Here is a 14,709-nt window from a genome sequence, read left to right on the forward strand (position 1 = left end):
CCCTGTTAAGGTATAACACTTGTAAATTAATGTGACATTACTGTACTCCTATATAATTTGTACCATAGTCAATGGTTTAGAATGCTGTAACATGTAGCAAATTTCTTTTGGCATTTTGAGAGCTGCCAGTCTAAACTCTTGACATTTTCTGGCTGAAGTTAGTGGCTTTTGCTGCTGCCAATGACATTCAACTCTACAACTTTGCCTCTATCATTCCATTGGGCTCTAGGTCTGACCTCTTAACCTAAATATGGCATCATCATATAGCCTGACCTTACTGCTGAGGGTTTTGATTTTGAAATGCCATGTTTCGGTACTTCACACAGGTATGTGAAGATCATGATGTTGCCATGATACATCAGTATTTATCTGACTAGAAAGGTTGATGAGGGTCGAGCTGTGGATGTGGTGTATATGGACTTCAGTAAGGCATTTGATAAGGTTCCCCATGGAAGGCTCATTCAGAAGGTCAGGAGGAATGGGATACAGGGGAACTTAGCTGCTTGGATACAGAATTGGCTGGCCAACAGAAGACAGCGAGTGGTAGTAGAAGGAAAATATTCTGCCTGGAAGTCAGTGGTGAGTGGGGTTCCACAGGGCTCTGTCCTTGGGCCTCTACTGTTTGTAATTTTTATTAATGACTTGGACGAGGGAATTGAAGGATGGGTCAGCAAGTTTGCAGACGACACAAAGGTCGGAGGTGTCGTTGACAGTGTAGAGGGCTGTTGTAGGCTGCAGCGGGACATTGACAGGATGCAGAGATGGGCTGAGAGGTGGCAGATGGAGTTCAACCTGGATAAATGCGAGGTGATGCATTTTGGAAGGTCGAATTTGAAAGCTGAGTACAGGATTAAGGATAGGATTCTTGGCAGCGTGGAGGAACAGAGGGATCTTGGTGTGCAGATACATAGATCCCTTAAAATGGCCACCCAAGTGGACAGGGTTGTTAAGAAAGCATATGGTGTTTTGGCTTTCATTAACAGGGGGATTGAGTTTAAGAGTTGTGAGATCTTGTTGCAGCTCTATAAAACTTTGGTTAGACCGCACTTGGAATACTGCGTCCAGTTCTGGGCGCCCTATTATAGGAAAGATGTGGATGCTTTGGAGAGGGTTCAGAGGAGGTTTACCAGGATGCTGCCTGGACTGGAGGGCTTATCTTATGAAGAGAGGTTGACTGAACTCGGTCTCTTTTCATTGGAGAAAAGGAGGAGGAGAGGGGACCTAATTGAGGTATACAAGATAATGAGAGGCATAGATAGAGTTGATAGCCAGAGACTATTTCCCAGGGCGGAAATGGCTAGCATGAGGGGTCATAGTTTTAAGCTGGTTGGTGGAAAGTATAGAGGGGATGTCAGAGGCAGGTTCTTTACGCAGAGAGTTGTGAGAGCATGGAATGCGTTGCCAGCAGCAGTTGTGGAAGCAAGGTCATTGGGGTCATTTAAGAGACTGCTGGACATGCATATGGTCACAGAAATTTGAGGGTGCATACATGAGGATCAATGGTCGGCACAACATTGTGGGCTGAAGGGCCTGTTCTGTGCTGTACTGTTCTATGTTCTATGTTCTATGTTCTATGACACATTATATTAACCTGATGTTCTTCTGCAGTCATCATTCCAACAGTCACAAATCATTTATCATTAATCAACCTAACTGAACAAACCTGTTGAATTATGTGGAGTGATTCATCAGAATGCTTAGCCGATATCTCTCCAAAGACCAAATATACCCGTGTGTTGTACATTCTTCTAGCCATATACCTGTGTGAAAAATTATTCGCAACAAAAACAATGCTTTTCCCACATAGCACATAATTTATTATCACTAAGAAGGCTAATGGAAGGCTTCATCACAAAAAGAGCTGAGTACAGGAGTAGTGAAGTCTGCTGCAATTGTAAAGGAGCTTGGTTAGACCTGCACCTGGAACATGCTGTGCAGTTTTGGTCTCCTTATCTCAGGAATGATATTGTTGCCATAGATATAGTGCAATAAAGTTTTATGATGTTTATTCTTGGGATGGCAGGACAGTCCTATGAAGAGAGAGTGAGAAACTGGCTGTAGTGATTGGAACCAGGTTGACCTTGTTGATGATGAGGTCATTGATTGGCCCTGGTTAACAACCCAAATCAGCCCTGGCTGACGAGTATAAACAGGAGATTTAGAATCCCTCCAGTTTAGGGGACTGACTTTGAGTTGGGTGGCCATAAAAGGTGACTTGGTGATGAGATACTGGCCTCGGTGCAGTTATCTCAGTGGTCATGAGGGAAAACAGGATGTACCAGAAGAATGTTGGCTCACAACAGTCATCTTGGAGTTTGGATAATCATTTCTGGAATCATGCCTTTACTTGGGAAGCTTGACGCATTTGATCCTGCTGTTGAAGACTGGGCCCAGTATGTGGAAGGAATGCAATATTTTTTTCCAGGCAAATAACATTGGGGCATGTGTAAAGCTTACTGCTTATGAACCTGCAGCATTCTTAGTTATAAGGGGTTTAACTTTCCCGGATACTAAAACCTTTGAAGAGTTTATAGATTGGTTAAGGAACATTATGACCCCTCTAATTCTGAAATACTATTGGTTTTATTTGGCTCTTAGAGAACTGGGGGAGTCTATTGAGATTTTGAACTAGGCTGGGATCACTGGGAGATGCATGTGATTTTGGGTTAACACTGAGTAAGATGCTCACAGGCCAGTTTGTTAATAACAACCATGCAGATGTGCCTAATAGCTGAAGCCCAACTGGATTTCAAACAGGCACTATAACTAGCATTTTCATTAGAAAATACAGTAAGTGGAGATTGGGAGCTACATGATGTCCCAATAGAAATGGACTCCCTCACCTCTCCAAATGAGTTTGGGGAACACCACTTGAGTGCATACAATTGCAGAGCCTCACACAGAACATATCCTGGGCAGAGGGCGCCCTTGTCCGGCCTACAGCAGAACCCCACAGCAAAGCTGAGCCTCGGCCAAATGGATTAAAAACGTTCTTCAGGATGTGAGCTATCAAGCTGTTGTAGTTACTGTCAGTATGCAGACTTGAGACAGCACAGGAGTCCTACAAGGCCTGACTTAAATAAGAAAACTCATAAGCCAGCACCTAGGAGAGTGTACACTCTGGAAAGAACCCCTACATATGGGTTGCAACAATTAAATTGCTTAATGACATCCAAATTAGAATAGTTTAAAATGAATTTTGGATTAAATGGTCACCTGGTTCCCATGGAGTTAGATATTGGCACAGCTGTATCAGTGGTTGCAGAATTGGCACCAAGTGTCACTACTTACTGAGGTTCTACCTGTTCCCCGGTGTTGCGAAGGATGGGCCTGGCCTCGTTGCTGCGGAACGCTCCAAGTAATTGGACCGTTCCGTATCACCTGTCCTTCGTGGAGAAATTTTTGAAAGGAAACACCTTTGACCACAAGGCCCTCAGGCAATGGTCAGCACGTAGTATCCTCGGGACCCTTCGGGAAAAGGAGAGGGTGGATCCTGTCGTGTGGTTTCCCCACGCAGACTGCCAAAGTCATTTGGCAGAATGCCTCATCGCCAGAACTTTCAAACAAGCTCAAGGACATTGCTTGGCTGGCGGTGAGAGGGGCTCTGCCAGTGAGATCCTTTATGCATGCCCGGAATCTCTGCGCCACCGCACGCTGCCCTCGAGGTGGCTGCGGGGGGGGACGAGACTGTCGATCACCTCCTTCTGGAGTGTGCCTATGCGCAGGAGGTCTGGAGGGGGATGCAGTGGTATTTGTCGAGGTTCGACCCGAGCAGCTCCGTGACGTGGGACTCCGTGCTCTACGGGCTGTTTCCGGGGACGCACACCGAGACCAACATCAACTGCGCCTGGAGGACCATCAATGCGGTGAAAGACGCTCTTTGGTCTGCCCGCAATTTGCTGGTCTGCCAGCTGAAAGAACTGACCCCGACCGAATGTTGCAGACTGGCGCACTCCAAGGTCCAGGACTACGTGCTGAGGGACGCGCTGAAGCTTGGGGCAGCCGCTGCCAAGGCGCGGTGGGGAAAGACCACCGTATGAACCCCCTCATCCAGAATAGGAAAAAGAACCCTATCTGGTAACTGGGCCCAGCTGGCGCCTTCCCCAACTGGTCAGGGGACAAACTGGGACTGTGCGGGGTGACGACTGCCAGGGTGGTTTCTTTGCTTTGTTTTTTTTTTCTCTCTGATTTGTTTTTTCCTTTAGTTGGTGTACGTACCCCCTGGGTAACTCGGAGTGGCTTGCATGACTGGGTAGGTGTGTAAATGTTTTATTTTTTGTACATTCTATGAATAAAGTATATTTTTTTCAAATTAAAAAAATGTGGTTGCAGAATTGGTCTTTAACGAGATTTGCTCAGGACTCCACTCCTTAAGTTTGCACAAGACCTCAGCCAGAGTGAGAACATATACCAGGGAGCCTTTGCAAATTAAGGGTATGACTTTGGTTCCATTCTCCCATGAAAAGCAGTTGGTTCAGTTACCACTGATGGTAGTAAAAGGCTTGTGTCCAAGCCTATTGGGATGGAATTGGGTGAGAAAGATTCACCTGGATTGAGTCAATATTTTTTGATTTTAAAAAATGTCTGCTTCAGTGAAATATCCAGGATTATTTCAGGAAAGGCTTTAGACTATCAAAGGGGCCAAAGCCACTTTACATGTCAGCAAGGAAGCAATTGCAAGGTTTTGCATGGCCCACCTGGTGCCAGTGGTCTTGTGGGCAAAAGTAGAGGCTGAAATGAGGTGGCTGGAGTGGAAAGAATCCTCAAACCAGTGCAGTTTGCAGATTGGGCAGCACCAGTTGTACTGATTGTGAAGCCTGAAAGCTCAATTTTCCTTGGTGGGGATTTTAAGCGAATAGTAAACTATTTCTTGCAGCTGGATAAATGCCCCGTCCCTTTCATAGCGGACTTAGATACAAGTTGGCGGGAAGGGCTATCCTTTATGAAACTGGATATGAGACACATCTGCCTGCAATTGCGGTTGGATGAGGAGTCCCAGAAGTGCTTTACAATTAATACCCAAAAGGGGGTATACATTATCAATATACAAGATTACCATTTGGGGTATCATCAGCCTACACCATTTGCAGTGGACAATGGAGAACATTTTACAAGGGCTACCCCAATTGCCATTTATATTAATGATGTAATAATAACAAGGAACACCAATAAAGAGCACTTGGAGAACTTGGAAATAGTGCTTGTATGTTTCTCCCAGGTGGGTGTATGCTTTAGGAGGGGAAAACGCTTGTTCCAAACACCCCAAGTGACCTACTTGGGTTACAGAGACAACAAAACCGGCTTACACCCGTTGAAAGAGAATGGCTGGGAAAATCCTGGACACAATTCCATGTCAACTATGTCGGTCCTTTCATGGGCTCAATATTCCTGGTTGTTGTGGACACTTATTCAAAGTGGTTGGACTTGCACAATGTTGATTCAGCAAACTCAAGGATGATGATTGAGAAGCTGCAAGCATCACTTGTGATACATGGACTCCTGGAAGAATTGGTCACCACAATGGGACGTCATTTACCAGCAGCGACTTCGAATATTTCCCAAAGTCAAATGGCATTCCATGCATCAGAACAGCTCCATATCATCCATTGTCTAATAGTCTAGCAGAAAGACCTGTCTAAGCATTGAAAACAGGCTTAAAGAACCAGCCTACAGCATCACTTAACCAAACTGTCCTGGTTCCTGTTTGATTATAGGATCACCCCACGCACAATAGGGATGGTTCCTGCAGAGTTGCTGGGTGGGAGAAGACTCCGCACCAGGTTAAACCTGATATTCCCAGACCTGGGGGGTGGGGGGAGCGTGGGGAGTTGGCGAAGGGTGAAACAGGAATGCCAGTGCTAGCCATATACCTCCTCTAAGCAAGAGAAACAATTCAGGGGATGAATTTTGGTGCTGGATCCATGGAAATGACCCTGTAGGGGTATGAGACAAGGTGGATGTGAGATCAGGTCCCGTCACTTACAAAGTTGGGTAGTTGAGGCGGTCCTGAACAAACATGTGGATCACCTGAAAGCTCTTACCTTGCAAACGGGACAGGGACAAAACATACCTGGCCTGCCAGAACAACCAGAAAGCCTGTTGGAAACCATGGTTCTTCCCCTCTGTCTCATCCTCAGAGTCCGAGATGGAAGCAGCCTCGATACCATTACCACTGGAAGAACAGGAGGAAACTCTACTGAGATGCTCTGAATGGAAGCCGCGGGCTATGGTCTGGTACGCTCCACTTGTGTCAGAGACTGAATCAGAAAAACTGGACTTGGGGCAAAAACATTATAGGAAGATCTACAAGCTAAAGGCCAGGCCTACATCCCCAGATTTAGTGGGGAAGAGATGTAGTGATTAGAACCAGATTGACCTTGTTGACTACAAGGTAGTTGATTAGGGTTGTTAACCTGGTTCAATCAGAAAAGCCCTGGCTGAACAAGATAAACAGGAGATTTAGAATCTCCTCAGTTCAGGGACTGACTCTGAGTTACCTGACTACAGCCAGTGTACTGTACAAATGTAAATAAAGGGTGACTTGGTGACAGGATACTCCCCTCAGTGCAGTTATTTCACTGGCCAATATTCACGGGAGTTTTGAGGACAGAAAGATAATTTCATTTAAAGTTTGAAAGTACTTAAAGGGATGCTGGGAAGATATTTCTCCTGATGGGAAAATCTCAAATCAGGATACACAATTTAAAAATAAGGGGGATTTCGGTTCTAACAGAGATGAGGAGAATTTTGTTTTACTCAGATGGTGCTGAACTTCTGGATTTCTATATCTCAAAGGACTAAGGAAGCTGAGTCTTTCGGTATATTTAAAATAGATGTTGATAAAGGTTTGACATAGGTGATGTCAAAGGTGATGGCAATAGTATAGGTAAATGGCTTAACTTGGGATCAAAACATGCCTACAAAGCAAAAATTTCAGCAGTGTACATTTTCTATATTTCTGATAAATTTAGGGTGATACACACTTTGAAACAATTTCTTCCCACCAGTGTTAAGAATGTATCTATATGTCGTTGTTCTAGTTCAAGGAGATCCAACACAATTTCATAATTTTGCCATCACACTCGGAAATGTTGCTCTTTCTACATCACATCATCTTTCATTTTGGCTGATGCTGGGGGAGGGAGAGCAATTGTTTTTTATTTAGTGTTTCGGCTGTTGTCTATTTGTTATATTTCAATTGTTTGGAGCTGCTCTGCAGGTCTGAATATTCCCTTATTTGAGTATCGACAGTTTTTTTTATTATTGCTCTTCAATGCTCTATCTCAGCTCCACTTATAACATCATCTTTTGAGCTGTCAAGATAACTGTCTGGCCCGTACTGTGATTTCATTGAAACTGGCTGCGAAGTGGTAACCCTGTCAATGTCTCATTGTAAAGGTCACTGAATGTGACAATCATATTAGGACAGATTGCATTTCTATCCCAGACACTGGATATTTTCTATATAGTACAGAATAATAGGGGAAGCTTGATAGAAGTTTTCAAAACAATGAAGAGTTTTGATAGCATGATTGAGGGAAAACTGCTACCATTTGCAGATGGGTCAGTAACCAGTGTGTATATAGTTAAGGTTTTTTTGGCAAAAATGGTGATGTGAAGAGGAAAACAGTTAGACAGTAAGCTCTTATGTTTTGGATAACACTGCCTGAAAAGGTATTAAAAGCAGATTCAATGATAACATTGAAAAAGAAGTTAAATAAAAACTTGAAAAGGAAAGAATTACTTCACTGCAGGGAAAGATAGTGAAATGAAACTGATTGAACAAGTCTTTCAAAAGGCCAGATTAGGCAGGCATGTTTAGTCTTCTCCTGTGCTGTATCATTGAGTGTTTCAATAAAAGTAGTAAAACCGTTGTAATTTTCTCAACATTTCAATGCACTTAGAATTCTCAATATTTTGATTTTACTGTTCCCATCCTAGGACCTACAAGACATTCTCAAAACATTCAACAAATACAGTCACATCTGGAGAGAAGACCGCGAGAAAGCTCTTGCAAAGTTTATAGAAGGTTCCCCTTCACTGTCTGATTTTGAATTCCAAATCAAGTTCTATCACAACCTGCAAATCCAAATTCAGGCTGAACCTTGGGTTATGTATTTGGGTGCTCTTGCACTGTGTTCAGGTACTTGTTCCAAAACTTAATTTGTGAGATTTAAATTCTATGGCATGTGGGGGGAAAAAAGAATGAAATTGAGATTTAAGGAAAAACAACTAGACAAAATCATTAATATCATAAGAATATATTTTTAAAAATCCAACATTTTGCTCCAAATGCCATTTGAAATCACTCTGTGACAACTAAATTGATTTTTAGCTTGCTGTTAGTTTGATCCGTTCAAGAATAATAATGCCGACAATTTTTAAAACATTTACTGTGAATCTTCCCTTTGTCACAAGAAATCACAGGACTGGACCAAGGAGGTTAATCCAAACTCTTAATATTTACATGGATTAAGGCCTGATTTTGCTGTTTATGCAGCATGCTTATCATATTAAACCACTTGTTTAAGTGTTAAGTCAGCTGTAGTGTGTAAAAACAAAAATTTGGCAGTTTTCAATGTGGTCTCTGATAATGATGTGGGTATGGTCAAGTTTGCCTTGCAAAGTACCATAACCGAAACAACTAGCTAACCTGTACAGGCCTGAATTCCCCTGGCCTTTGGGAACTCTGACGAAATCATGCTCACTTGATTATAAGGTTCCATTTTGGGCTGAAGTATACATTGAATGCTTTTAGTACAGTTTCAAAATCTGTATCTGCAAATCTTGGTATGTACATCCTCCTTGTGTACATTATTCCACCTCCCTTCTTAGGCTTTTAGACTTGACTGTTGGTGTCATTGCTCCATCATAAGACATTTCACTATCTCATTCCCATCACAGTTACTTTACAATCAATGACTCATTACATGCAGTTCTAAAGTACGCTGTAATGTAGGCGCAATGTCAGTTTTTGATCTCATGGCTGCATTGGTGTAACTGAGTGGTAGTATTACATCATCTTCCTCTCTACTTCTCGCTTGTACCTGGCCATTTTGCAGTTCTTGGCTATCTGATAAAAAGAGAGGAACAAGGATGAGGTTGTGCTTGGCGGGGGGTGGGTTGGGCAGTCAGGAAGAAATAAAAAAAAGTGTATGCCTAGACCATCTGTGTGTTACAATTTATGCAAGGAGTCCAAGTTGCTTCGGCACTTGTTACTTGTATATTGTAGAAAGTGAGAGGATAGGATCCAATAATCTTTCTGATATATGGTTGACCAGGAATCTCTTGCACTCTTTAATAAGTGTTATGGGCATGTGTTGGAACTTTTGCATGTTGCTGCTCAACCTGTTTGGCCACATTATGAACAACCTTTTTGGCCATCAGATTCTGGAGTTGAGTCTAGAGTTTCTATTTATTGGTAGGGACACCAACTCTTTCACTCCTGCTTAGACAATTTACAGCTTGTAACTATGATATGTAAGAAATGGAGAGACGGAAGATTGGACAGGTGCCATCATCTTTGGTTTCAGCTATTGATGGATCGATTTCTACCATTCCAAATGATGGTGACTATCTGTATGGGAACACAGGTTAATAGCCATACTGTCCCATTCAGGTAAGTTCTGCTGTAACTTTGCACCACTTTGTCCTGCCAGAAAAAGGTATGTGTGTTGGTTAGTGTGATGGGATCTGTGTTAAGTGGCTTTCAGAGTTGAATAGCTGACAGTGTAAGCAAGCTGAGAAATATGGATCTTGGGTTCATAGATGTGCCACATGTGTGAGGAAAACTGTGAATGAGAGATATGATTCATGGCTAGTAAGGGATATTGATCAAAATAAGAAGATGGAAAATTGAGTAATATGTGAAGCTTATGGTGCATTTCAAGGTTATTTGAAATTTAAATCACTCATTGTTTAATCAAGTGAGGACATTGAGCTTCTTATGGCACTGCATCCAGATCCTTGGGACTATGCTGTTAGTGACAGCTTCTGCTGCTAACAGCTTCAGATCATTCATCTTAATGGCCTTCTGGTCCTCAATGGATGCAGAGACTCTCTACTCCTGTGCATCTCCTATTTCAAAGCCTTCAGGTCTGTATCCAAGAGCTTTGAAGCATGCCCTGTGTCCTACTGCAGCATTATTCAATGTTCACATTGCTTGGCACTCAGACACTTCCAGCACTGGCTGTGGCTATAATATAACTCCCCTTTAAGAGATGCAGGTGGACCTAAAGCATTTCAGGCCAAATTTGTGTCGTGCAGGTTTTTTGTGAATGGCTACCAGGCTGAGGCATGTAGCCACTTAATAGAGATAACAAGGTGTAGAGCTGGATGAATACAGCAGGCCAAGCAGCATCTTAGGAGCAGAAAAGCTGACATTTCAGGCCTGGACCCTTTTTGATGTGTTTGAACACACTTCTTGGGCAATATCCAATTTTGCTCACAGAAGCTTATAATAGAAGTATAAAAATCACAACAGAATATATGACTTTGAAGTTTAATATTTAGTAATGCTTGTGTGACCCAGTCCAGTTATCCCATTTTTACCTCACATTGTTTAACCTGAAGAGTGCTTACAATCTGACGCACCACAGGAAATTGACTAAGAGGTCACAATGACATTAATAGCATCTATAGCAAATTATCTCATTGATTTTTCTGTGCTGTTCAAATCCTCCTATGTCTTTGAAATATCAAAGATATCCATGCTTCAAGCCATGGACATATTGCATATGATGAGTCTTCTACCATAAGTTTTCAGAAATTCTGTAATAATCTAATTTTGTTACTTTATCGGTTTGTATACTTACTTAAACAGATGATTTGAAGGTAGCCTTGATTGAAGAATGCAGAGCCTGGATGATTGGATATTCTCACCACTGCAATGAAAAATATAGAACAAATCTGAATAGTATCTTGATCTTTGTAGAAGAGACTTCCAAAAAACTTAATCGTCCAGTGAATGATATGGATGACATAAGAGTAATCATGGGTTCTCTGAAAGATATCCGGGACAAACAAATTGACATTGATTTACAGATTGGACCTATTGAGGTAGGTACATTTTCAGCCTCTATTTGAATAGCACATCAGAATTGCATTTCTTCTCGATAGTTTAAGTAATAATACGTATGCTGCAAACTTCTCAATATCATCTAGGCTTTTCACCTCCTGGAGTAAAGGTACCAGCCCAACTTGCTGTGTGAATTTTCTGTATGAAAACGAATTGTTCTGAGAGACTGTTTATGTGAAAGAAAGTTTGGAAGTTTGAACTAGTTCCTTGTGACTGTAGTGTCCACAACATTTATCTACCCATATTTCTGACAGCAGGGGTTGTTCTCAAGCGATTGCTAATGGGCTGCAGACAGTTTAGTTTATAGTTCACACATGTTTATGCTTGATCTTAGATTGTTTTATGCACATTGGTGAAAAAGTTTGTCAAGTGTTCTGCACTCTGTGATTTTCCTAGTTTGAAGACAGAATTAAGCTATATTTTCATACTCTAATAGAACTAGCTTTATTGTCACATGTTTGCCTGAGTACAGTGAAAGCTTTACAAGTCACCACTTACAGCACCATCTTAGGTTCAAATGTACTTAGGCATAGATTCTTAAGCACAAAATCTGAGGGGAGAAAAAAAAATCAGAAAAATAAAGAAATAAGGAGTCCAGCATTACAGACCTTTGTGCCATCTTAGGTATGAAATCATAGGAAAAAGATACAAAAATAAAGAAATAAAATGTTCAAAGTAACAGTCCTTCCAACCCAGCCCATGCAAGCACCTAACCTCTAGACCACACTGAACTTCACCTTGAGTGTCTCGAGACAAGGAGTCTGCTTTGAATCCACCTCGAATCTGGGAGTCTGCACTAAGGCTGGGAATCCACAATGGCTTCACTTGAGGCTCAAGGACAGGAGGTAAGAAGGAAACAATCTCAAAGAAAAAAATGGATGGAGCAGATATGAGCTCTGGCTGCGGAGCCCCACTCCACTGCCGTCTTGGATATGATATCATTTAATCCTCCTGAGGAAAATAGCACAATAATTTATTTAAAATCTCTTTCTATCTTGTGCCATGCCTTAAAAACAAGAAGTACATGACGGAGAAAATAATAGGATGTGCTGGGGGTGAAATGAAGTGAGGTGGAAAGACGCTCATGTGGAGCATGAATATTGGCATGGAGCTGTTGGGCTTGATGGTCTGCATGTGTACTGCAAAATTCAATACAATATGTAATTCTATTTTTTGAAATCTCAATACTGGTAAAATGGTAGAATAACAATATTGTTCAAATTCATCAAAGTCTTCAAAATTGTAATCACAATCACCTGAGTTGCTAAATTCAAGTGATTGGATACTGCATTTTTTCAATTTGACTTTGAATAATACATAAATGATGTTTACTTTAATAAGTTTAACATTGGTGTTCTATACTAAGATATGGGAACTGCTTTGAAATTGCTCTACATGCCACTAAGGAAACTGTAAGACCATTTTGGAAGGAAATAAATCTTTTTCTTTATTGGCTTTTATTTTAAAATTATACAGGAATTCTATGCTTTGTTGAATAAGTATGAAATCCAAGTTGTTAAAGAAGACTCAGACAGAGTGGATACGTTACGTTACACATGGGAAAAGCTCCTTTTACATGGAATGGAAGTACAGAATCATCTCATTTCTTTGCAACCCTCATTTCGTACTGAACTAATCACCAATGTTAAAATGTTCATAGAAGATTCTAATACATTTTGTTGCAACTATGAGAAGGTAATGTTAACATTTTCTTCCGACATTCCACAGGTTATACTTCTGATCATTGTTCGATCTCTTCTAGTTTATAAAGTTTTGAAGAGAAATAATTAGTTACTAAATTACCTAACTGGCTTTCTTCATTCAGGTATAATTAAAAATGTGCTGATCTAATGCTTTATTTTGATGCTTTTTTTTAAACATGATTCTTTGTATGTGTACCATGGAGCTTTTCTTCAAATGTCAAAGTAACAGGAAATGATTTTATAACTATACTTGTCCCTAGCGTCATTGCTACAAAGTGAGGTTGAATGAAGACTGATTGCATTTTCTATCAAGGATTCCATCTAATGCCATATTTGCTCACTGCAGTGCCAGTCAGTCCCAGTAGTCCCAATATAATGTGAATTTGGGATGTATTAAATATCATGCTAATGCTGGTGTAAAGTGAATCAATTAAAGGAATATTCTGGGGAAGGCTCACCAAAGTTGTTGCCATTAATGGAAGTCAATGGATGTAAAATTTCACAAACAATTTTTAGGTATAGCCTACAGGAAGGACAGAATGCTTGCAGAATGTAGTTGGATTTTATATGTGGCACTGGAGCCTGTGCATTATTATCCCTCATTATTGAAGTGTTAAAATCAGCATACAAACTTAAAAAAAATCTGCAGCTATCCCAATGTATAGGGCAGCTATTGAATTAATAAAACATAAATCAAGGAAATAACTACAACAAAAAAACACACACTGAAATGTACAAAAGATATAAACTGATCCCACCTTAACGTGGTGACTAAATACAATCTTTGTGGAACAAAACCGAAAGATCTTGGGTCTTAGATTTGGTTTATGTTGATTGTTGGTGTGTTGGCAGGAGGAGTGCCCTTAATTTCTCCATTCCTTGGTTAAAAGGTATGTGAGTTAAATGTGATAATTTCAGTTGAAAATCAGAATGGTATAGATATGGGATTCAAGTGTGAATAGTCAAATAGCCTCAAAACTCCATATTGACATTTTATTGTTTTACATCTATTATTATTCAATTATTTCAATCATGAAATTATTTAAATGCCCAGAAGGCTGAAATACATTGCACTCCCTGAGAACATTAGCACAGAAAATTTGTGAAGACTGCCCTTTCCCAGATTGCTTCTCTTGAAAGGGTGGAACATTGCCTTTTTACAAGAACAATTAAACAGGATTAAAGTAATTTTACAGCATAATTGACCACCTTTTACATTATGTTTAATGAACAAAGCTTCCTCAAAAATTAGAAAGGTACTTTCCAACACTAACACCATTAAAAATCTACAGCTGCTTCATCAATGACCTTCCCTCCATCATAACATCAGAAGTGGGGATGTTTGCCAATGATTGCACAATGTTCAGCACCATCCATTACTCCTCAGATATTAAGTAGTCCATGTTCAAATGCCACAAAATCTGGACAATATCCAGGCTTGGGCTAACAAGTGGCAAGTGACATTCGTGCCACACAAGTGCCAGGCTATGACTATCATCAATAAGAGACAATCTAATCACCACCCCTTGACATTCAATGGTAACACTAATCCCCACTATCAACATCCTGGGGATTACTATTGACCAGAACCTCAGCTGGACTCTCATAAATACAGTGGCTACAACAGCAGGTCAGAAGCTAGGAATACTACAGTGAGCCACCCACCTCCTGACTCCTCAAGTCTGTCCACCGTCTACAAGGGACAAGTCAGGATTGTGATGGAATACTCCCCACTTGCCTGGAAAGGGTGCAGCCCCAACAACACTCAAGAAACTTGACACCATCCACGACAAAGCAGCGTACTTGATTGGCACCACATCCACAAGGATCCACTCCTTCCATCACTGGCATTCAGTAGCAGCAGTGTGTAATATCTGTATGATGCACTGCAGACATACACCAAAGATCCTCAGACCGCACCTTCCAATC

At 41.1% G+C, this 14,709-nt stretch overlaps 1 protein-coding gene across 1 annotated transcript in view; it reads left to right on the forward strand.

Annotated features, from left to right (window-relative positions):
* LOC125459938 (dynein axonemal heavy chain 5-like) overlaps nt 1-14,709 on the forward strand; it is a 259,757-nt gene that overhangs the window by 95,774 nt on the left and 149,274 nt on the right. The window contains exons 23-25 of the mRNA XM_059651530.1: nt 7,942-8,143; nt 10,823-11,058; nt 12,554-12,772. Coding sequence (XP_059507513.1) covers nt 7,942-8,143; nt 10,823-11,058; nt 12,554-12,772 — 657 coding nt within the window. The remainder of the gene's footprint in view (nt 1-7,941; nt 8,144-10,822; nt 11,059-12,553; nt 12,773-14,709) is intronic.

The sequence above is a fragment of the Stegostoma tigrinum genome, chromosome 16 (genome assembly GCF_030684315.1).
Source record: "Stegostoma tigrinum isolate sSteTig4 chromosome 16, sSteTig4.hap1, whole genome shotgun sequence".
NCBI classification, from domain to species: domain Eukaryota; kingdom Metazoa; phylum Chordata; class Chondrichthyes; order Orectolobiformes; family Stegostomatidae; genus Stegostoma; species Stegostoma tigrinum.